The sequence below is a fragment of the Orcinus orca genome, chromosome 8, assembly GCF_937001465.1.
Source record: "Orcinus orca chromosome 8, mOrcOrc1.1, whole genome shotgun sequence".
NCBI lineage: Eukaryota > Metazoa > Chordata > Mammalia > Artiodactyla > Delphinidae > Orcinus > Orcinus orca.
Genome location: NC_064566.1, coordinates 85,461,408 through 85,486,459, shown reverse-complemented (window position 1 = coordinate 85,486,459; position 25,052 = coordinate 85,461,408). Strand labels below are relative to the sequence as shown.

The 25,052-nt window shown below is 38.2% G+C and overlaps 1 protein-coding gene across 4 annotated transcripts; it reads left to right on the top strand.

The window, feature by feature from the left end:
• The first annotated feature begins 262 nt into the window (after positions 1–262).
• Positions 263–19,071, top strand: POGLUT3 (protein O-glucosyltransferase 3). 4 transcript variants are annotated; one of them, XM_033410166.1, is made up of 9 exons: positions 438–542; positions 4,948–5,096; positions 5,837–6,034; positions 8,267–8,553; positions 10,969–11,185; positions 12,598–12,794; positions 14,073–14,267; positions 16,368–16,472; positions 18,072–19,071. In XM_033410166.1, exons 3-9 carry the CDS (start codon positions 5,938–5,940, stop codon positions 18,195–18,197), a joined length of 1,224 nt encoding a protein of 407 aa, XP_033266057.1. In that variant the 5' UTR covers positions 438–542; positions 4,948–5,096; positions 5,837–5,937; the 3' UTR covers positions 18,198–19,071. The 4 variants fall into 4 exon arrangements, with proteins under 4 accessions (XP_004282315.1, XP_033266057.1, XP_049570062.1 ...); XM_004282267.3 differs by lacking the exon at positions 4,948–5,096 and having other exon boundaries at positions 263–542; XM_049714105.1 differs by lacking the exons at positions 438–542; positions 4,948–5,096 and adding an exon at positions 606–832.
• Positions 19,072–25,052: the final 5,981 nt, after the last annotated feature.

Sequence of the window (25,052 nt, the reverse complement as noted above, 5' to 3'; positions counted from 1 at the left end):
AGGTGCCAAACTCCAGCAACCAGAGGTGGGGGCCGGGTGCAGCCTCAAGCACCCTGGTCTCAGTGTCCGCCTCTCGACCCTGGTCCTCAACCCTGCGCGGCTGGGGGTGGAGGGGTGGGGGAAGTGACGAGTCCATCGCGGACCCCCGGCAGCGCCTGACGCAGTCGCCTGTGGCGCGCCCTCGCGTTCCGGCCGGAAGGGGGCCGGAGGCGGGACGGCGGGCGGCGGCGCACAGCCCGCCCCGGGGTGGGCCCAGCTCTGACCCGCCGCGCTCCCGTCCCCTCCCCGCTCCCGTCCCCTCCCCGCCGCAGCCGAGCTGGACCGCAGCGGCCTGGAGACCATGCGCCGCCTCCCGCTGGTTCCGCTGCTTCCGCTGCAGCTCGCCCTGCTCGTGGCCGCGGGGGCCCCCGAGGCTCCGGTCAGCGCGCCGCAGAGCCTGGTGTGGGGGCCCGGGCTGCGGGCGGGCGTCGTTTTGCCCGTCCGCTATTTCTACCTGCAGGCCGTCAACTCGGAGGGCCAAAACCTCACTCGCTCGCCCCCAGGTAGCGTTCGGCCGCGGGCCTCCCTCGCTCAGCTGCCCGCTCCCCTCCGTCCCCGCCGCGCGTCCCCGCCGCGACCGCGCCTCTCGGGAATCCTCCCGCCACCTGCGTGGCGTCCTTCCCCCGAGTCCGGTCACTTCCTCTTCTCTCCCCGTTCCCTGGACCCGAAGGCGGGAGGCAGTTGCAACAAGAGTCTGCTGAATGAATAAATGAACTCCGAGGGCCCTTCCTTAGTTAACGTGCAAGGACTGACATTCCGAATGGATGGCGCCCAGGGTGTTAATGAATGCAGTGTGAGTCTCAAGTTGGAGATGGTCTTTCCACCCCTGACTAGTTGTCTGATCTGTCACAGCTTGCAGGGAGTGCCTTCACGTGTTGAGTCATCAAGCCCAAGAATCGGATGGGGTTACACTGCTTAGGCCTAATGGGTTTGAAACAGCTCCCTCCTACACAAAGGAAATATCAGAGCAGTAGGCAGAAAGGAGGCAGTTTTGCAGACTAGGTTATTTTCTTATAGTTTTGAGTTCTTGAAAGCAGATTGCAGGAATTAGCGAAACTCAGAACGCATTAGATTTTACCTCTACCGAGGGTGGATATCGTCCTGAATCCCTTCTGCCCAATCATCCTCCCACGTTCTCTTTAATATCTTACCTTTGCAACGTCTTACAACTTGTCCCGCTAGTTTCAAGTTGTTGCCAGTCAGGATTTGATAATTTATGTCTAAATTATGTCTTGCTAACTGGCACCCTGTTTTATCAACAAAGAGACAAGCAGAATACCCAGTGCCCCTTCCGCTGCCGGTGGAAAACTGAGTACTTTTTTTTTTCAGTTTTAGAAAGACTCTCCTTGGCCCTAAGGATCAGAAAAAAAGATTCTTAAACCCAGATTCAGTCTTTCACCATGAGGTGTATTTTCTTCTTTATAGTTTTCTTTGTTTTCTAAAATTAATTTTATAATGTTATAAATGGGGGAGGACTTTAGAAAGAAGATGGAAAACTAAGGAAAAAATTAATTTATACATGAAAAAGAAAAGTTACATGATCCAAAAGGAAATACTGTTAATCTTACTTTTAATGAAAGAACTATAAATTCAAATAAAATTCCATTTTTTTAATCTAAAAATAATGGCAAAAAAATTTTAAGTGGTAATACTCAAAGCTGCTAATGAGATACTCTCAGACAATGACCTACATCCTCCGCTGGTGGGAGCACAATTGGTCAAATGGTTCTGGAAAGTAATTTTCCCAACATATGAAGAGTCTTAAACATTTACAAATCTAATGTGCAAAAATGAGTTTCAACAGTTAGAAAATGTAATTTTTAAAAAATATATCATTTATGAAAAATGTCCATGCCCTTTTGAAACTGATAGGTGTCGTTTCAGGGGGCTCCAAGGAGGCTGGTCCTTTATGTCTCAACACAGAAAGAATTCAGCAAAGGCAAAGTGATAGATAAGAAGTGATTAATTAGAATAGAACACTTGTGAGGCTTACAAGTGGGCAGGCAAGTTGCTCTCCCCTGAGTGCTTAATGGGTTACAGTTTTATAATCAAAGGAAGACAGGGGACGGGGAGAAGACCTTCTTTGTCTCTCTTGGGTAGATGTCACATTTCCATAAATGATTGTTTTTTTGTGTGTGCACAGAGCATGTGCTGGGGGTCATTAACTTGATGACACCACTAGGCAGGTTGTAGGCCTTATTCTCCACTATTGTTTTATTGTTTTTAGGGCATCAGGCAAAAAGCATGTTTTGGGGGTCATTAACTTACTGAGCTCACTGGACAGGATGTAGGTCTCATGCTACTATTGTTTTATTGTTTTGGGGCATGTCTCGTGCTTCTGTTGCATGATTTTGTAGCTAATCAAGTTAGCTTGATTTTGTTGTTAAGCAAGCCAATCTGGCTTTGATGCTAAGCAACTTGTTCTGCTTTATGAGTCAAGCAAGCCCACATTGTTTCAGGATTTTCCCATTACTTTCTTGAGTGATCATTAATCTTACTGTGGTCTCCCAAAGCCCCCTAAATTTCCCTCTCTATCTACAATTCCCTAATGGGGTTTCTATGCTAACTATTTGACTATCCTACTCAATCCCTTGTGACCTTGAATGAGGAAAAAAACCAATTTATATCTTTATTTTCACTAATGTCTGACTTAGATTATTTCCTTCTATTATGAATGTAGGCAGAACCTGTTGCCACTGTTATATTCCCAGCATCTAACATAATACCCGGCAAAGTTGCTCAGTAACTATTGTAGAAGAAAAGAAAGAAGGGGTGGAGAGAGGGTGGTTGGAGTATGTCAGGATGGCAGGATACAAGTACTCATTTTCTCCTCAGTCATCCTCTACCTTCATCAGTAATGATATCTTCATAAACTTATCTTACCTCCTAGTTGTGTAGCACTTCAGTGTTTTGAACTGTGCCATGTTTAATTTGCTCTCCTTAAGCATCCTGTGAGGTAGGAAGGGTAGATACTATTCTCTTCACTTTTTCTATAAGAAACCAGGTTAGTGAAAATAAATGTCTTTCCTGTGGTCCTACAGTGGATAAGGATCAGAGTCAAAACCAGATACCCAACCCTTTCAATATCTAGTTCAATGGTCTTTCCCTTTTATCAAATCACTGGTAATATGATCACTGTGAACCAGTTTTCACTAAGATCCTATAGAGTATGCATGGTAAGCAGGCAGCCAGACATTTGGGAGGATTTCCATTTAGCCTCAAGGTGTAACAAGTTGGCCTTCAGGGACTCTGTTCCCTTGGCCAGATGGAGTCAACACTTTTGTTGCAGCTGTAGAGAGCCTTAATAAAATTCCTAAACAACAAGGGAGGTGCTGACTCCATTGTACCAGGAATGTCAGAGGTTATTTCTCCAACTATGAATTTTGGGAACCTGTATGTTAACATTACACAATGTGACAAGTTGGATTCAGAATGGGCTTTGAAAGAAGAAAGATTCAAGCTGTGTGCAAATTTTGGCTCTGCTACTCATAGGTATGAGACCTTGGGCAAGGTATATACTTAAATTCTTCAAGGGAGCCTTGGCTTCCTGATCTGTAAAATGGGGTGGCAAATACCTTCCTCACAAGTTCTTGGAGGAAATAAATAAGAAAATGCATATGAAAATTTCAAGCTTAGGGACTGGCCCAGTCCCCCTGGCTAAGTAAGTGGATTTTTTTAAAATGTGTTCTTTCCATATCAAAAGTCTGCAAAATTTCTGATTCTAATGATGTAAGGCTTTGATACTGCCAACCTCCTTTTGTCTCCTTTAGTCACTGCATTCTCATTCAATTAGCTATCTTTCCTAAACAAGTGTGGATCTGTGGAATAGAAAAGCTCAAGCTGAGCTTGATTCTGTTCCATTATATTAGCCCCCAGGGCAAATGAGAATTCACGTACCTTCTATCTGAAGCAATTTGAAATGGCATTCTTCTCATTTTCTCTTTTATGATGTTGGAATTGCTTATTTCTATTTTAGTGTGATCAATTTAAAAATAATGAAGTGTTTTGGAGATAGTTTTCTTTTGTAAATCCAGCTCCTTCCAAAATATCACATAGTCATTAATATGCTTGTCTTATATCTGTTTTGTTTATTTAAAAATCATAAACTTATGGAGAATAGCACTATTTGATAGGAGATAAGAAGACTTTTCTGTCCTGTTTCCAGTCTGGGGAGAGAATGGTGGCTTTTTAGTCTCCAGGCTCTGCCTTCCTGATTTTCAGTCTACCATACCACATTGCCTTTCTGAAACTTAAGCGGGAAATAACGTAAAGCAATAACTTACATGTTTCATTAAGCATTTCAGGTAATTGGCCAACATTTATAATAATTTCACATTAAGTTATTACTCTTTTTTTAATAAATCCCTTACATTTATCTGTTATAGTTCATTTTTTTTAGCAGATGTCTTTCATAATTTTATCACACTTCTTTCAAGAATCCTAAAATGCATGTGTTTGGTACTTAATTATGTAGTAGCAATATGTCAGATACTACATTACTATTACTAAATTGAAGAGACTGAGAAACATTTTTTTCTGACCCACAAGAAAAAATGATACCCTTGAAGATCAAAAAAAGTAGAAACATCACTCACTAGATTTAGAAACTAAGAATAGGAGGAACAAACTTTTTTCTTTAGTAATTTCAAAAATATATGTTAAATATGCTTAATACAATAAAATTAAAAAATAAAGCAACTATATTCCGATAAAAATTAATTTTAAAAAACAAAAAATATGCTTAATATTTGAATATTATGAAATATGATAGTGTGAGATGAAAGACTGATCACAAATTATTGTGTACTAGGACTGTGTATTTCAGAGGATTCACCACTTTTTTTTTAACAATTCCTTTGATAGGTGATTAACTGTGGTTAAGACATTAACTGATCTTTATTCTTAAAGCTCCTGAGGATCAGATCTGTACTGAGTGCAGGTATGTCCACTGTACTCTCTGAAGAAAGAAGTCCCAACATTTATTCCTGCAACAATATTGTTTCAAAGCCTGAAAAGTCAGCTAATATACTGCAAAAAGAGAAGGGAAAGTTTGCTAAGTAGGTATTGTCTATCCTGGAAAAGAAAACCCACAGAATTCTGGGTTTGAAAAGGTTGTTAGATCATCCTAGTAGATCATCCTAGTATAACTGTTTCATTTCAACTTGAGGAAACAAATTTAGAGAAGTAAACTCTAGTATTTACAAAGGTATGTGAGTTTGTGTGTACGTATGAGTGTGTTGCATTTGTGCAGAGTCTAGTAACTAGCTATAATCTCTCTCTACTTAAGGAAATGGGCTTGGAAGTATAGCTTGAAATTTGGGTTAATAAAAAGGAAATTTCTTCAGAATTGAGGTTTATTAGGTATTAAAATGGTTTACAAAGAAAGCTTGTGCATACTTTATAAGGAGTAAGTTAGATTGCCTTAGAGCTATGTCATCCTAAAAGTTTATGGATTTTTAACTACCTGGGCTTTTAAACCTACACAAAGGAGAAAAGATCAAATAGGCAAAAAATTAATCTCTTCCTTGTTTTTTTAAGAATTATTTTATTCAATGATTTTGTTCACTCAATCAATCTTATTGAATGACTAAGGAATCAAATGTTGAATCAGATCCTTGGTTTTGAGACATAAATCAAACGTAGTTCCTGGCCTCAAGGATCTTCCAAACTAAAATAATTTTGTTTACCATTGATAGTACTGAAAAAATAACTTCTGCATAAAGACACTTACCCAATAATTAGTAAAACAAAATAATCATGAAATAGTAGAATTACTTATATATTTTTTTTCTTTCAGGCCAAACACTATTCAAAGTAGTAATCAAATCTCTCTCACCTAAAGAGTTAGTTCGGATTCACATCCCTAAACCTTTGGACAGGAATGATGGGACATTTTTGATGCGATATAGGATGTATGAAACTGTCAGTGAAGGGCTGAAGATAGAGGTCCTTTATGGTGATGAACATGTCGCTCAGTCTCCTTATATTTTGAAAGGTAAGTAATTATTACATAAACCAGAGCCAGCCTTATGAGTAGACTCCATGGCTTTCAGAATGCGTTATGATGACCTTAAAGTATGTGCAACAGGATAAACATTATATATGTATCTTCTGGAGCTCAATTTAACTAGATATTTTAAGGGAGAGAAAAACTAAGTAATTTAAAGCAATTTAAATGACAAGCAAAAAAATCTTGTGTGTTTACCGGGGTAGTTACCATTTTTAGTACTCTTCATTCTTTTGCATACATACATATTTTCATCTAGTACCATTTGCCTTCTACCTGAAGGATTCCCATTAGCTTTTCTTTTAATGTGAGAACGCTGATGATTAGTTCTTCTAGCTTTTGGATATCTGAAAAAGTCTTTATTTTGCCTTTATTTTTGAAAGACACATGTCTTTCAAAAATTATAGGTTGACAGTTTTTTTTTTCTTTTAGTACTTGAAATATACTGTTCCACTGTCTTCTCAATTGCATTATTTCCCATGATAAATCTTCCATCATCTATATCTTTGATCCTCTGCTAAAGGTTTTCTCTTTATCAGTTTTTTTTGAGCAATTTGATTATTATGTGCTTTGGTGTAGGTTTCTTCATGTTTCTTGTGCTTAGGGTTTGTGGATCTTTGGGTTTATAGCTTTCATTAAATCCAGAAAAAATTTGGCCATTATTTCTTCAAATATTTTTTCTGTTCTACCCCAGCTCCCCTCCAAGAATTCTAATTACCCATACATTAAACTTGAAATTATCCGATGATTCAATTATGCTCTTTTCATTTAAAAATATGTTTTTTCTCCATTTCGTTTTGTATAGTTTCTATTGCTATATCTTTAAGTTCACTAATCTTTTCTTCTATAACGCCCAATTTGTCATTAATTCCATCCAGTGTATTCTTCATTGCTTGATACTTTCTCATCTTCTTGAGCTTTTCTCTAGGATGCAGTTATTTGGAATTAGTTTGATGCTTCAAATTTTCTTTTACAATTTATTAGGCATGCCTAGAGCCATGTTTAGTCTAGGGCTAATTATTCCTTACTACTCAGGCAATACATCTCTGCATACTCTATCCAACCTCTGTGAATTAGAATGCTTTCCAGTCTGGCTTGTATGAATAGGCACTATTCCCAGCCCTGTATGAACAATGGGTATTGTTGCCTCTAATCCTTATGGATGGTCCTTTCTCTGCCTTGGATAGTTTCCTCAAACATATATATTGGTCAGTATGCCTTAAATATTTGAAGGGAACCTGTACAGATCTCTGGAGTCCTCTCTGTGCAGTGAGTATGTCCTACAACTTTTAGCTGCCTTGATCTCACTGGACTTTCAGCTCTTGTCTCCTCAGCTCAGTGAGACTGCTGGGGTCTACCTGGATTCCTCCTCCATGTTCCACAACCTAGAAACTCCCTTAGGCAGTAAGCTTTAGGAACTGTAGGGTTTACCTCATTTGTTTCTCATCTCTCAAACTCATTGTCCATTGCCTGATGTCCAATGTCTTAAAAAAAAATGTTATTTCATATATTTTATCTGTTTTTTGGTAGTTTCAGGTAGGAGGGTAAATTGGTCCCTATTACTTGTCTGAAGTAGAAATTCTCATGAAAATTGAATAACTTTAAAAAATTATTTTTATATTAAAATAAATATGGATATATTTTGAAATAATATATAAATTCTGCATAAATTCTTTTTTAAATGAGTCTTCAGAATAGTTTTATACTTATGTCTGGCCACTTTAAAATTACACTGCAAGATGCCCTTAGGTTTCATATTTCCTCTTTGAGATGTGCTGATGGAGGTAGTTTTAGGGACTCAGAGGAAGAGACCTCATCTTGTCTTAAAAAATCACCACCCCTACTACATTATCATGCCTGAAAAGTAATACATTCTCTTTTTCCTTGTTAAAAGGTAAGTTGTTTTATGCTCATCAGCCATTTATAACTCATTAGAAATAAATTTTTCAATAAATTGACTGAGAGTAGGTTATATTGGGAGAGAGCATATGCTATACTAGTTTATCTAGGGTGGGATGAAAGGGGGATAGAAGGTGAGAGCACAAGACTCTGACATTACTACTTTTACCACTGATTTGTTTAGGGCAGATTATCCCTGTCTGGATAATCTTAGAATTTACCAAGAAGTCATCCCATGCTCACAGCAGGGGCAGAAACAACTTCCTGTGTTGCAGTGCATGTTAATGAAACTTGGCATTGTATGTGTTTTGCTTTCCTTAGGACCAGTGTACCATGAGTACTGTGAGTGTCCAGAAGAGGATCCTCAGGCCTGGCAGAAAACTCTGTCTTGTCCAGCCAAGGAGCCACAGATTGCAAAAGATTTTTCTTCTTTTCCCAGCATCAATCTCCAGCAGATGCTAAACGAAGTTCCAAAAAGGTTTGGGGATGAGAGGGGTGCTATTGTTCATTACACGATTCTCAGTAACCTAATCTACCGGAGATCTTTAGGGAAATACACAGACTTCAAAATGTTCTCAGATGAGATTTTGCTGTCACTGGCAAGAAAGGTATGAGAATGAATTCATTGATTCTAAAAATAGTTTAATTATTTATTTGTAACCTTTAATTCTTAGAATAATAATGGTAAAGAATGGAAATGGATTCCAGGCTTGAAAATGTGCATCTGTCTGCCACCTGAGTACTCATAAGTTCTTCACCTTTATGGATATCTCTTTCCTTTAATATTTAAGTTAAATGGCTTGAGCCCCCATCCCAGGTAAGTAGGCCATATAGTGCTCTCCCAAGGTTTCTGTGAACTCCCAGACATTTACAGCTGCAAGGTGACTTCTTCAAGTTCCCCAATCCTGCTGAATACTCCTTCCATTCAGATCTCACTTTCTTCTTGTCACCTCAGAATAAGTTGAACTGAGGACACATTTTCCTTGTTTTATCCTAAGTGCATACATTTTCCTTGTTTTATCCTAAGTGCATTGCACACTTCATTGAATGTTGGGGTAACTGAGAGAGGTTATTTTGTGCCAATGCAGAGTAAACAAAACAAAACAAAAATCCTAACATTTAAAAATAGACATCCCTGTGTTAATCAGACTCTCAGTCATCCTTGCCTCTGGGAATTTCTCACTGGCTGTCCTTGATTTTCAAGTCTTGGCTTCTTACTAAATATGACTGGGGCTTCTGTCTTTCAAAAGACTTCTCCACATCCCCAGCAACTCCTCCCCCAATCCCTCTATTCAGCCCCTCTTTCAACATTTGCCAAATTCCTATAAATTCCTCTTAAGCAGAGCAATTCAAACCGCCTTTTGTTCTTTCTTGTTCCTGATTATGCAGAGTAAAAGATGAGGATGGGCATTTTTTACCTTTTTCACCCAGAAAGACCATCAAGGTAATTTTCTAAATCAAAAGCCAGCTTTCCTGATGTGAGTTATACAATTTCCCAAGCACATGGAATGTAGGGCTGCAATCAATTCTTATTTTAAATAGCAGTTGCCTCCTATCTCCCCATCAGCCCACCATATGAGCATATTATGGGCATCTGATCCTAAAGGCGGTTCTTTCTTCCTGGGCTACCATCAATCCACTCTGCCCTGTATTTCTGTATCTTGTACTCATGTGGTTTTTAACTAGGAATGATTTTGCCCCTTAGAGGAATTTGGCAATGCCTAGGGACATTTTTGGTTATCGCAACTGGGGAGTTGCTACTAGCATCTGGTGGGTAGAGGCCAGGGATTCTGCTAATCATTCTACAATGCACAGGACAGCCCCCACAGGAAAGAATTATCCACACCAAAATATCAGTAGTGCCAAGATTGAGAAATCCTGCTCTACAGTGAGAACTTCTGATGTGGAGCTTACTAATGAGCTACTAAATGATAACAGGGAAGCACTAAGGTGAATAGTCATATCCCTTTGCCCTTCCCTTTTGTTCCAGGTTCTTTGCCCAGTGACTGAAAGGAGACTTACGATAAGTGAGACTCACCTCTGGTCTTTGAACAGCTCACTCTAGTGGAACTTGTTTTTGTTATTCAGAAGTGAGGATGGGATATAAATACAAACAAGTAATTGTACCACAACACGATAGGCCCATAAGAAAAGTAGGTACCCAGGGTTAAAATGTCTGAGGAAGGCGAGTCATAGAAGAGGTAACATTAGCTCTGAGTGTGAAGGATGAGACAGGAGACTGCCAAGTGGATAAGTAGGAGAAGGGCATTCTAGGTGAAGAGAATTACATATTAAAGTGGGTGGCATTTTCAGAGAGTAACTAAAGTTTTCTGGTATACGGGCAGATGGAAGATGGATTCAGAGCTAAGCTGGAGTAAGAGAGTGGGGCCTGAATTCCAGCCAGAGAGTTTAGACCTTGTCCTATAGGCTTAAATTTCTGTTAAGCTTGATAGTAACATTAATTTGTGTTTTAGAAATTTGGACAGTAATGTGGAGAGCAGATTAGAGTGGGGAGAGGCTAGAATCAGAACATCTAGTAAGGGACAACTATTGCAACAATCTAGGTAAGAGATGATAAAGGCCTAAACTAAGGCATTGACCATGGAGATAGAAATGGATAGCAGATTCCAGAAACAAACATAGATGTTATAAAAAGGCTTGATAGTGAAGGAAAACAAGGGCTTGGGTCTAACTTTGTAGATTCTCACTTAAGCAGCTGGCAGAAAAGGTGCTTGAAGCCACTCATTCACACCTTTCTACACAGTTTCCATATCTATAATACACAACAGTTTTAAATGTCACCTCTGAACAGAGGTAGCTAACTCCTGCTCAAGTGAATTGTCATGTACAATCCTCACCCTTGATTTTCTGATACTACTGATGACTGAGAGGCATCCTTCTCTCTTCTACTATTTTCAAATTTCAGTTTTATCAGAAATATTTTAAAAGCCAAAGAACTGAAGCATTTAGTACCAAAGACTGAGGTCTTCCCAGCACTGATAAGCATTCTTTTGTTTATTTAGGTCCTTCTCCCAGATTTAGAATTTTATGTTAATCTTGGAGATTGGCCTTTGGAGCATCGAAAAGTCAATGAAACCCCTGGCCCTTTACCTATCATTTCATGGTGTGGCTCTCTGGATTCACGAGATGTTATCCTTCCAACATATGACATCACCCACTCCACACTTGAAGCTATGAGGGGTGTTACAAATGATCTTCTCTCTATTCAAGGAAATACAGGTAAAAGTCATTCTCTAAGAAAAAGCTTAGAAGTAAGAAAGGTGAAAGGAATGTTCAATCAGAGAGAGTATGTGAATATATTTAAATAACCATTGTTCTTATTTTCTAGCCAGGAAAAAAGAAAAACAGCACTCTAAACTCTAAAGTGGTTTTTGTTTAGGATTCTTCTAATCCAGAAATTAAAGATATGTGGATTAGGCTAGTAATGTCCAGAACCTAGTGTAACTGAGTCTCCTTTGAGTTGGTCACTTGTAAATACCATTTGAAAATACATATTTGGTAAAACTATCACTTAACTTAATTCTGACTCCAGTGCCTTTATATTGCTGGATGAAATGAGAGAGAATTCTGAAAAATATAAAATTATATTCATATGTAAGAGAATTGTGATAACAGTATAATTTGGATATTACAACCTCCAGCACCATAAGAAATTCTCCTCTTCCCTCTTTCTGCCTCTCTTGATCCTTTACAATCTGAATTCCTTTCCTCTTATTTGATGACCTTAGGTTTATGGTACTACACACCTTTTTATTAAACCGAACTCCCTGAGTAGAAAAAATCCCTGCCTTGTCTTAATAAGTCTCTATTTCTGTTTAGAGCAGTTTAGTGGACTTATTTAGTAGACAAGTCTAGAGACTCCTTGTAAACTCTCTAAAGGTAATGGGAAATGAAAACTGACCTACTTTTTATTTGATAACAGTAAATTCCTGAAAAGTATGCTAAAATAGTAAAGAGGTTGACCCCCTACAGTTTCTATGTTTTATGATTTATCCCTTAGAACACTGACAGGTGTTAACTAATGACTTCTTTTTAGAATAATAGAAAGAGAGCTAAATTAAGTCTTCCAGATTATTTCCCTCCCAGGAAAGAGAGGATATAAATATATATACATAGTTAAGTTATGCAAAACTTATTTGCATTTAACAACATATTAGAAAAATTCTGCACTGTATTCAAAAGTGATATGCTCAAAATTCTGAGCAACCTAAGAATTAAAGATGTGTGGATGTTACTTAATTCTCTACTTTGTTCTAGTCACTCTAAGAATAAAAGCTTAGCGCTTTTTTTTTTTTTTTTTTTTGTGAAGCACAAAAGTTGGAAGAAACTAATGCCTTGATGAGTGAGCCAAGTCACGGAATCTCTTTTTGCTTTGAACTTGATCCAGCATTATTTTGGATAATTCCTAATGTCATGCAATAGAAACTCCACTTTTTGAGTGACCTCTCACTAGTACACTAAAGGATAAAATTAGAGCATATTTTTCGAAAGTAACATTTACTTTAGATGTGTTGATGATAAAAGAGCTTTAGCATCTTAAATGACAAAGGTAGATTAAAGATGATTATACTTACCATAATATAAAAATGTCAAATTCATAATTGTATTTTTTTATGGTCTCAAACCTCTAGGACCTTCCTGGATCAATAAAACAGAGAAAGCTTTCTTTAGAGGTAGAGATAGCCGAGAGGAGAGGCTCCAGTTGGTGCAGCTGTCCAAAGATAATCCACAGCTACTAGATGCAGGAATTACAGGATATTTCTTCTTCCAAGAAAAAGAAAAGGAGCTTGGAAAAGCTAAATTGATAGGTTTCTTTGACTTCTTTAAGGTATGCAATTAAGTCTTCCTGGATACATATGAAGTGATAAACTTGTATTAAAAGTCAACCAAATAGCTGGGGTTGGGCAGATTTCTCCCATCTTGTGACCCAACACACACTTTCTTATCAGGCATAGGGAATTATGAAACTCATGCAGTTTCTTTTTTGTTTGTTGTAGTTGTTAACTTTGTCTAACAAATAGCTCAGAACTGTATTTAATACTCAAAATACAGTACAAGGATTAACCTAGAGTTTTGGTATATTTCCCTGTTTTTCTCTTCTTTAATAAACTGGGAATATAAATGTCTTTTACATAAAATGATCTTGTAAATAAAAAGAGTATGAATTCTATGCTAGTAAAATAGGGTTCAAGTCCTGCCTCCGGTCCTGCCTCTGCCACGAACTGTGGGGCTTTCATCTCTTAGCACTTCTCGCCTCTAACATGTGTGAGCCTGCCTAGCTCCTTCAGAGCACCGTATAAGGCTCAAAGGAGGTAGAGGTGTGACAATGTGACAAAATCTGACTGGCTGGTAAAGTCCTTGGTACCAATTATTTAAGAAAAAAGTAATTACCGAATCTGTTAGTATATCCTGTTCCTCTGTGTGATATAATGAAGAGAGCATGGGATTTGGGCTCATAGAATAGAGGTTTATAAATATCTCTGAAACAAATTTTATCATTAATTAAAAAAAAAGAGAGGGAGATGATAACATCTGCTTCACATTATTATAATTGAATGAAAAGTGACTTTAAATGTAAATCAAAGTTTATTAATCCAACAAATATGTCCGTACTGTGTCACCAGCATCACACTAGTCCTTAGTCTTCTCCAGGCTTCTGTCTCCTGAACTCTAAAACCGAACTTTGAGACAATAATGCCTTCCTTTTTTATACTAACATGGGTATAAGGAACAAATGAAATAAATGAAAGTGTAAATTGTTATCAATATTAAGCTTTGCTAAATATAGAGCTTTGGAAATAGTTTTCTTACCTGGTTACAGAAATCTGAATTTCCCATTACATAGACATAGTTGAAATAGGTATTCCTATTTCCTAAAATTATTTATTATCTTTAAATGTGTTGTATTTCTTAAAATTGACCTGTTAAATGATACTTATGATTTTAATACAAAGAGAAGATGTGTGTTACAAAATAAAATATACAACTTGTAAATACTAAAGTTGGGAAATAACTTCTTTATATTTAATGTTACAGTGTTGACAAGAAGCAGAAGTGAAACAAATGACTGTTAACATTTTTGTTTATGTTTGTTTTAATCTTTTAGTACAAGTATCAAGTGAATGTGGACGGGACTGTGGCTGCTTATAGATATCCATACCTCATGCTTGGTGACAGTTTGGTTCTGAAGCAGGACTCACCATATTATGAACATTTTTATATGGCACTAAAGCCTTGGAAACATTATGTTCCAATTAAAAGAAATCTTAGTGATCTACTAGAGAAAGTTGAATGGGCCAAGGTATGCTTTCTGCCATTTTAGTTTCTTTAGGCAATCACAAATTCACCAGTATTAGTTACATGAGTTCCATCATAACACAATTTAATTTGACATAATTTAGTCAAAAGAAATGTTATTTTGTGAAATTTTTGTTCCCTTGAAATATCTGAAGAATCAACATCAGGACAATTTTGAATACCCTCTATCAGTATGTTTGAGGATTTTTAGAAGACTTGAAGTCCAGTGTTATATAGAATATAGATTTTTCTAAAGTATCCTTATTCATGCACACATACCAAATGCAAATTACACACACCAAATGCAAATTAAAGATTAAAAAGACCAGGGTTAAAGTGCTTTATGCACAAGAAAACATTTAAAGCAATTATGGTACACTTTTGTTTTCCCCAGTTAGAAAAAAAGGCACAAGTTCTTTTTTTAATTAATTTTTATTGGAGTATAGTTGATTTACAATGTTATGTTAGTTTCTGCTGTACAGCAAAGTAAACCAGTTACATATATACATATATACACTCTTTTTTAGATTCTATTCCCATATATGTCATTACAGAGTATTGAGTAGAGTTCCCTATGCTATACAGTATGTTCTTATTAGTTATCTATTTTATGTCAATCCCAATCTCCCAATTTATCCCTCCCCTGACTCTTTCCCCCTTGGTAACTATAAGTTTGTTTTCTATATCTGTGACTCTATTTCTCTTTGGTAAATAGGTTCATTTGTACCATTTTTTTTAGATTCCACATGTAAGTGATATCATATATTTGTCTTTCTCTGACTTACTTCACTCAGTATGACAATCTCTAGGTCCATCCATGTCACTGCTAATGGCATTATTTTGTTCTTTTTTATGGCTGAGTGATATTCCATTGCATATATGTACCACATCTTCTTTATCCATTCCTCTCTCAATGGACATTTAGGTTGCTTCCATGTCCTGGCTATTGTAAATAGTGCTGCAATGAACATTGTGGTGAATGTATCTTTTCGAATTATGGTTTTCTCTGGATAACAAGTTCTTAATGAATCACAAGTTTCCCATAAAATAAGAACTCTTTTTTTAAAAAAGGAAAAGTATTTTAAAAGTTCTTGTGTTTTATTGTGAAATTATAAAATTTACCCTTCCACTGTAAGACTTTATTTTGTTTCTGAGAAGCAATGTGGCTATGGAAATAACTGGGTGCCCCTGAGGCAGAATATTTTTGTGACCCTTTATAAAGAGTCAGAATTGCTTGCAAATGGCTTTTCCTGTGGGCACCATGATAGAATATTAGCTATTTTCTAAAAGTATAATTAGGAATGCTGACTATTCCTGGTACTGAAGGAACAACCTATGGGTACTAATAACTGAATTTTTTATTACAACAATAATACAGTCTTTCATAGGTACCATTTTACAACAACTTTTTGGCTCAGACTACATATTTAAATGGAGCTTTTAAGAGATGTTATAAAAACTAATTCATTCTATTTTAGTTGTATTTTAATATCAGGCAGAGAGGGTTAGATTAGGGGAACAGATGATGAGCCCTAGACTTCCTGGGTAGCTAGGAAAGTACCAAGATAGTCACGATAGGGGCTGTATGTGGGTTGTGGCACTGGGTGAGGGGGGATCCAAACAGGTATGATTATTTCTATACAGCAGAGATTTCTAGGAAAGTACTTTGTCAATTTCCATAACCTAATTCTTAAGTTTTTTATATATATATATATATATATATATATATATATATATATATATATATAAACTTTTTTTTTTTTTTTTTTTTTGCCGTACGCGGGCCTCTCACTGTTGTGGCCTCTCCCGTTGCGTAGCACAGGCTCCAAACGCGCAGGCTCAGCGGCCATGGCTCACGGGCCCAGCCGCTCCGCGGCATGTGGGATCTTCCCGGACCGGGGCACGAACCCGTGTCCCCTGCATCGGCAGGCGGACTCTCAACCATGGCGCCACCAGGGAAACCCTTAAGTTATATTTTTATGTTTCATCTCTCCCATGCTGTTCACATTCAACCCTACATCTGTCCTACCTCATATTCACAATTAGCTTTCTTTGTGAGTCACAGGAGTAATCTTCATTCATTGTTTCTTTTTAAACTTTTCAGGAAAATGATGAAGAAGCCAAGAAGATTGCAAAAGAAGGGCAGTTGACTGCTAGAGATCTGCTACAGCCCCACAGGCTTTACTGCTACTATTACAGAGTACTACAGGTCAGTTCAGAGGATCCATCTGCTTGGTTGAGTGTCCTCAGACCAAATGCATGGCCTGAATGCTTGCTTCCTGGAGGTGTTCAAGAGTCAGTCAGCCTGTGGAACTCTGGCTATGCTGAGGCGCCAGCCTATAGAAAGATAGTGCTAAGTCCCTTTGTGGCCTCCATATTTTTATCTCCATTCAGTATTATGAAAAACAATGCTTAGCGCCATTACAAATATAGATTAAAATCTCTGAACCTCAGAGAAAATCTTTCCTCATATGGAAAATAGGAGGGTTGGACTAGAGATCATTAACATCTCTTTCTGCTCAAAATATCTACCTCTTTGTTCTCCTTACTGCTTAAGAGCCACGCTTTTGCTATCAGTACAGGATGGAAAACAAATATTTAATTTGTTGTATAAAACAAACAAATGAAAAATACAGTTGACCCTTGAACAACATGGTTTTGAACTGTGCAGGTCCACTTACATGTGGATTTTTTTTTAGTAGTAAATACTACAGTACTACACAATCCAAGGTTGGTTGAACCCACGGATATGGAACCATGCATACTGAGGAATCACATATATGGAGGGCCAGCTATAAGTTATACACAGATTTTCAGCTGTGCCAAGGGTCAGTAATCCTAACCCCGACATTGTTTAAGGGTCAGCTTTATTTATAATCTAAAACCTTAGGGCTGAATTCTGAAGTACAGATATTTACTGTACTTCCAACAATTCAAGGATTGGTTCTTTGTATAATTAACTTGTGTTTTACTCAGTAAAATTTAGCCAGAAGAGAAAAATAAGAAATTATGTTTTTGTTGTTAACCTAAACTTATTTTTCTGTGAGGCAGAAAAAAAATAAATTTCCTCAGATGCCTGAGGCTACTACCCTCTCACAGAAAAATTAAAATGATTAATTACTCCATTTATTAGAAGCAGCCTTTTCCTTAAATGAGTTCTTTTCCCTCTGCTAGTCTGGCTGTAACTTTAATGATAGGAGTTTCTCCCTCTGAAATATTAATTAGGTTCATGTACACATGTCAGTATTTTGTTGGATTTGACCCAGGACCAGGAATGTACAGCTAAATGTACATGGAACCACTGAACTGAAAAATCCAATGTATAGGAATATTTCAGTCAGTGGCCAAAAAGGAGAGACATTTCACAGGCCTGTCGCCATTTACAAAGTGTGTGTGACTACAGGCCTAAAGGGAAGGATGTGTGAAACCACCAACTTTATTGTGAGATGCTTATCATCTTTGTTCACTGATTTGAATATTCAGCAAAGTTAATTATTCATTAACACATGGAGGATGAATTCGAGAGGTGCTGTATTTCAAGTAGGGACATCCCGTTACAAGAGGCTTCTTTCCTATACATAAAATAGTGGATGGGGCTCCTTGCTAAAATAGTGGATGGGGCTCCTTACAGGCACTAGTGCCTGTAATAACTAAAGTTAAAAGGTAACTTTAGGACTGAGATAAACCAGACCTTTGGTTTTAGTCTGAAGATACATAGCCACTAGAAACAATAGCATGAGGGGAACGGGGAGGATTCAGTGGAATGAAGTTTGGACTAATCTTTCCATTGCCTTCAAACACATTCCAGAAATACGCTGAGCGCCAGACCAGCAAACCCGAAATACGTGATGGAATGGAACTTGTTCCTCAGCCGGATGACAGTGCATCTATCTGCCAGTGCCACAGGAAAAGGCCTTTAAGAGAAGAGCTTTAAGTCAGCCCATATTCACACTCCTGTATATGCCGGCAACATCTTTCATGGCAGCATTCAGATGGAATCTAAGCTGTGAAGACTGTGAAGACAGCCTGGAAGACTGTATGCAGGGGACTGCTTCTCTTGGTGGCTTCATATAATGTGGATGGATAGAGCAATATTAGAGCAAGTATTACCAAATATCTTAGGATATTAATATCTTTTGAGTAAACACTGCTATTATCAGCATCATAGTTTCTCTGAAAAGAAAACTTGGGGATCATAGTAGATAGAGAGGATTGCCAAAATATAAATAACTCTGTATGAAACTGTTCACATTGTATTTATTGGTTTGTTTCTATCCCTTGTTCACTTTCCCTCTTCCCTTTCCAATGATGAAGAAAAAATATTTTTGCAGGGCTTTTTTTACCCCCTCACTGCATAACTTCTCCTCCTACAAGCTGCTTTTGGCATTCAGTAATAGCAGGTTTCCTCTTGGAAGGTCTGATATGAATAATGAAGGAAGATGAGAATGACTCTGTTATTAAAGGTAGCTTGGAGACTATGAAGGGAAGTTATTTTAAAGCTCATTCATATCTTTTTAACTAAGTTTTACCAAGGGCTGAGACAAAATTAAGGAGAGGTAGTGCCTTAAGCTAGTTAATTCCCAGTCTATCTGAGTTGGACACCCATCAAGGACAACACAGTTATTAAAGTAGATGACAGCATCCTATCGGTATCTTCATTATCTATATATTGAATAGATAAATGATAACTGTAGTCAGATAGGGATCTTTAATTCTTTTTAATCTTTAAAAGGGATACTTGAAAAACCTCTGAAACAAGCTGCAGGAAGCCTGGTATCTTGGGATTCACTAATAAACTAATGACAAAAGCAAGCATCCATTCTTTACTGCACCCCTCCTCTATTTCACTGTGCTGTATTGCTAAGATAAAAACTTTGGAAATTTCCTTTGCCTTTTAGGACAGGGTGAAGTCTTAAGACCCAGAAATTCATTACACGTTCCTTGTAATACCACCAATATGAGATTCAATTCATTAAGAACACACTCCCAAAGCAAGAAATATCCACACTCCAATTTAAAAATATTTACTCTCTTAATTGAAATATTTACTTAACCTGGAAGACAATGTAACCACTTTAAAATAGTCATATCTATTCTTTACTGAACATTACTAGGGACACAGAATTTTTTTAACTAGACAAAAGCAAAAGCACATTTAGTAACAGTGTAATCAAAGCCAAGTATCCATGGAAAACACTAATAACCACCAGTTGTTCAAAAGCACAAGTGCACAAGTATAAAATAAAGGGCAAGCTGTACAGTGACCAGATCCTAAGGAGAAGAGGGGTGTGACGATATGTAAGTTAATATAATAACTACATTTGTCAAAATAAGCTATCAATATTTTGTTTTTATTAATAAAATGTTGGAAACACCTTAAATAGCCATCATGAGGGAGCTAGCTAAATATATAGCTATACATCAAGGAATACAGTACAACCATTAAAAGTAATGAACTAGCTCTAAATGCACTATCAATCATGAAAGATTTCCATGACAGTGTTCAGTGTAAAAAGCAAGTTACAGAAGAACACATATAATGTGAAAACATTTATGTAAAAAAATATATCCATGTGATTGAAAGTTTAGAAGGATATTCACCAATATCTGAGGAAAATGGAGAGAAGGGAATTTTTACTTTTTGTCTTATACCTGTCTATGATATTTAAAATGTTTTTACTGTAAGTATGGATCAGATTGGAAAATAAAGAAAAATACAAACCTAGGAAAAGAAAATAAATGCACAAAAGATATACATAGGAAAATAAAATGGATATTTATATTTTCCATTATGCTATTTTTAAATCTACTATGTCTAGAATTTTATATCATGTGACATATTATTTACACATTTTAAATAAAGTAAATTTTCTAAATAAAATTTTGAAACAGATAAACTTGTTTTTTAAGAAAGAGGATTGAATCACCTATAGCTTTGGTATTTCTGTAACTGGGTTGGCCTAATTTTAATTCTATTATGTCTTCATGAATAAATGGATCAAAACTTCTACCACAAACACTAAATCCCTAGTGAGTAGAAATTGATATTAAAGGAAAAGATATTTGGGCTTGACACCATTATTTTCTGTTATTTCAGGTGCAAATACTGTTAAGTGCAGTGTCTTTGTCAGTTCACGCTACCATTATAACAAATATACCATAGACTGGGTGGCTTTGACAGAAAATATTTATTTCTCACAGTTCTGGAGGCTGGAAGTCCAAGATCAAAGTGCCAGCAGATCTGATGTCTGATGAGAGCCCACTTTCTGGTTTGTGGACTGATGCATTCTCATTGTATCCTCACATGGCAGAAAGCAAAGAGAGAGGAAGCAAGCTATCCCCTCTCTCTTCTTATAAGCGCACTAATCCCATCATGAGGACTCCACCCTTATGACCTAATTAGCTCTCAAAGGCTCCGTCTCCAAATACCATCACATTAGGGATGAGGGTTTCAACATATTAATTTGGGGGGGTGGGGTGGGGACAAACTTTCAGTCCATAGCAGGCAGGGAGAGGAAAAATTCTCCCCTGACATAATAAGGCCAAAGTTATAAGAAATATAAATTTCTTATTTGGAGGGATAAGAAATCATCCTTGTGGTGGTAAGGCATGTTTGACTTCAAATAGTTGAGGACAAAATTAACCAGACTGTAAAAATCCCTCTTTTATGCATAGAACCACAGTTTACCCTATCCCAACCACTGCTTTGCCTACCCCACACCAGCCTCTTGTGGAGCCATTCCGCTTGCTGAGATCAAAGTTGTCTCTTTTAAGCCAAGTTCTCTCTGTAGAGCTGTGTGGAAGAAGCCACACTAAACTTTACTGTGATAACCAACACCTTAACATTTCTTAGACACAAGAAAAGAAGAAGACTGGAGTTTGTTTATTCTATGGGAAGAAATAGCAAATCCTGGAAGTGTGCACGGGGAGGGTAGGGGGTGGCTTATGTAGAGGGAGTTATATGCAGCCAGAAGTGAGGAAAGAAAGTTAGAAAAGAAGAAATATTTTCATGAGCTACCTGTTTTGTTTCACCCCAAACTAGGTGTACTTCAATACAATTTGATGCTAACCACCCAGATTCAGCATCAGATCCCACAGGTGTAGGGCTCACTGTTCCACAAGACTGCCTTTACAGACATCAGGCAAAAGTGAGGTCCCCAGGCTACCCACACTTCTGACCAACTGGCTGCAAATTCAGGGGTTCCCATGACCCCTCTCAGGTTCAATAATTCTCTAAAACAACTCAGAGAACCCAGGAAAATGCTATACTTAACTACTACAGTTTCATTTTTTTTTTTTTTTTTTTTTTTTTAGCTGTACGTGGGCCTCTCACTGCTGTGGACTCTCCCGTTGTGGAGCACAGGCTCCAGACGCGCAGGCTCAGCGGCCATGGCTCACGGGCGCAGCCGCTCCGCGGCACGTGGGATCCTCCCGGACTGGGGCACGAACCCGCGTCTCCTGCATCGGCAGGCGGACTCTCAACCACTGCGCCACCAGGGAAGCCCTACAGTTTCATTTTAAAGGATACCCATAGGGCATGGTCTAGACAGGAGCACAAAGCTTTCATGCCCTCTCTCTGGGAGGCCAGGGCATGTCACCCTCATCATTGTGCTACTAATCAGGAAGCTACACTGAGCTTTGGTGTCCAGAGTTTGGGGGGGAGTCTCATTATGTAGGCATGGTCAGTGGACTAAACCACTGACCATGTGATTGAACTCAATATCCAGCCTCCTTCCCCTCCCAGGAGTTTGGACAGCTAAAGTCCCAATCCTCTAATCATGTGCTTGGTCTTTTTGGTGACCAGTCCCATTCTGAAGCTACCTAAGAGTCCCACCATTAATACCTCATTAGAGACTTCTTTCTATCACTCAGGAAATTCTAAGGTTTTCGAAACTCTCTACCAGGAACCAGAGACAAAGATCAGGTATATTTTTAATAATATCACAACACCTCTGAGAGCCTTGGAACTGAGGACTACCTAAGTCACCAGACTTGATTCGAGGGAATGAAGTAGCAAGATCAACCTCACTCCAGAAGGTTTGGGACAAATACCTGAGTATTACAGTATGTGTTAACCAAATCCCATATACTTTAGTTCATAGTATATGATAAGGGGATATTTTAAACAGGCACAGTGTAGTCTCTCTCTGATTTCTAAGGGTTTTTATCCATATCTTTAATGTGAGCTAGTGGACAGCAAAAAGTAACATGCTTCAGATGACAGTGAACCAGCTAAAGGAATATAAGAGCTGTTTCCCCTTCATACCCCACCCCACCCCCATTCTTTCTCCTTACCAAAGAGTAACAAGAACCTTCTGCCACCACCTATGTCACTGGTACCACTGGCACTGCAGCTATGGAACAAGCACTTGTCACCTACATGGGCTGAATAAGTCCTCCAAGAAAAATGACTTGTCTTCTGCCCATGGAGGAATTCCTAAAGAATCAGACTTTGAAGGCTAGCAGGATTTGATTGCAGGACTTCGACAGAACTGGGAGAAAACAGAGACTCCACTCTTGGAGGGCACACACAAAGTAGTGTGTGCATCGGGACCCAGGAGGAGCAGTGACCCCATATGTGACTGAACCAGACCTACCTGCTGGTGTTGGAGGGTCTCCTGCAGAGGCGGCGTGTGGCTCTGTCTCACCGTGAGGACAGGAACACTGGCAGTGGAAGTTCTAGGAAGTACTCCTTGGCATGAGCCCTCCCAGAGTCTGCCATTAGCCCCACCAAAGAGCCCAGGTAGGCTCCAGTGTTGGGTCGCTTCAGGCCAAACAACCAACAGGGAGGGAACCCAGCCCCACCCGTCAGCAGACAAGCATATTAAAGTTTTACTGAGCTCTGCCCACCAGAGCAACACCCACCTCTACCCACCACCAGTCCCTCCCATCAGGACACTTGCACAAGCCTTTTAGATAGCCTCATCCACCAGAGAGCAGACAGCAGAAGCAAGAAGAACTATAATCCTGCAGCCTGTGGAACAAATACCACATTCACAGAAGGATAGACAAGATGAAAAGGCAGAGAGCTATGTACCAGATGAAAGAACAAGATAAAACCCCAGAAAAACAACTAAATGCAGTAGAGACAGGCAACCTTCCAGAAAAAGAATTCAGAATAATGACAGTGAAAATGATCCAGGACCTTGGAAAAAGAATGGAGGCAAAGATTGAGAAGATGCAAGAAATGTTTAACAAAGACCTAGAAGAATTAAAGAACAAACAAACAGAGATAAACAATACAATAACTGAAATGAAAAAAACACTAGAAGGAATCAATAGCAGAATAACTGAGGCAGAAGAATGGATAAGTAACCTGGACGACAGAATGGTGGAATTCACTGCTGTAGAACAGCAAAAAGAAAAAAGAATGAAAAGATATGAAGACAGCCTAAGAGACCTCTGGGACAACATTAAAAGGCAACAACATTCGCATTATAGGGGTCCCAGAAGAAGAGAGAGAGAAAGGACCCGAGAAAATATCTGAAGATATTATAGTCGAAAATTTCCCTAACATAGGAAAGGAAATAGCCACTCAAGTGCAGGAAGTGCACAGAGTCCCATACAGGATAAACCCAAGGAGAAACACACGGAGACACATAGTAATCAAATTGGCAAAAATTAAAGACAAAGAAAAATTATTGAAAGCAGCAAGGGAAAATAGACAACATACAAGGGAACTCCCATAAGGTGAACAGCTGATTTCTCAGCAGAAACTCTACAAGCCAGAAGGGAGTGGCAGGATATACTTAAAGTGATGAAAGGGAAAAACCTAAAACCAAGATTACTCTACCCGACAAGGGTCTCATTCAGATTCGATGGGAAATCAAAAGCTTTACAGACAAGCAAAAGCTATGAGAATTCAGCACCACCAAACCAACTCTACAACAAATGCTACAGGAACTTCTCTAAGTGGGAAACACAAAAGAAGAAAAGGACCTACAAAACCAAACCCAAAACAATTAAGCAAATGGTAACAGGAACATACATATCGATAATTACCTTAAATGTGAATGGATTAAATGCTCCAACCAACAGAAACAGGCTTGTTGAATGCATACAAAAACAAGACCTACATATATGCTGTCTACAAGAGACCCACTTCAGAACTAGGGACACATACAGACTGAAAGTGAGGGGATGGAAAAAGATATTCCATGCAAATGAAATCAAAAGAAAGCTGGAGTAGCAATACTCATATCAGATAAAATAGACTTTAAAATAAAGAATGTTACAAGAGACAAGGATGGACACTACATAATGATCAAGGGATCAATCCAAGAAGAAGATATAACAGTTATAAATATATATGCACCCAAAATAGGAGCACCTCAATACATAAGGCAACTGCTAACAGCTATAAAAGAGGAAATCGACAGTAACACAATAATAGTGGGGGACTTTAACACCTCACTTACGCCAATGGACAGATCATCCAAACAGAAAATTAGTAAGGAAACACTAGCTTTAAATGACACAATAGACCACATAGATTTAATAGATATTTATAGGACATTCCATCCAAAAACAGCAGATTACACTTTCCTCTCAAGTGCACACAGAACATTCTCCAGGATAGACCACATCGTGGGTCACAAATCAAGCCTCAGTAAATTTAAGAAAATTGAAATCATATCAAGCATCTTTTCTGACCACAACGCTATGAGATTAGAAATAAATTACAGGGAAAAAAACATAAAAAACACAAACACATGGAGGCTAAACAATACATTACTAAACAACCAAGAGATCACTGAAGAAATCAAAGAGGAAATCAAAAAATACCTAG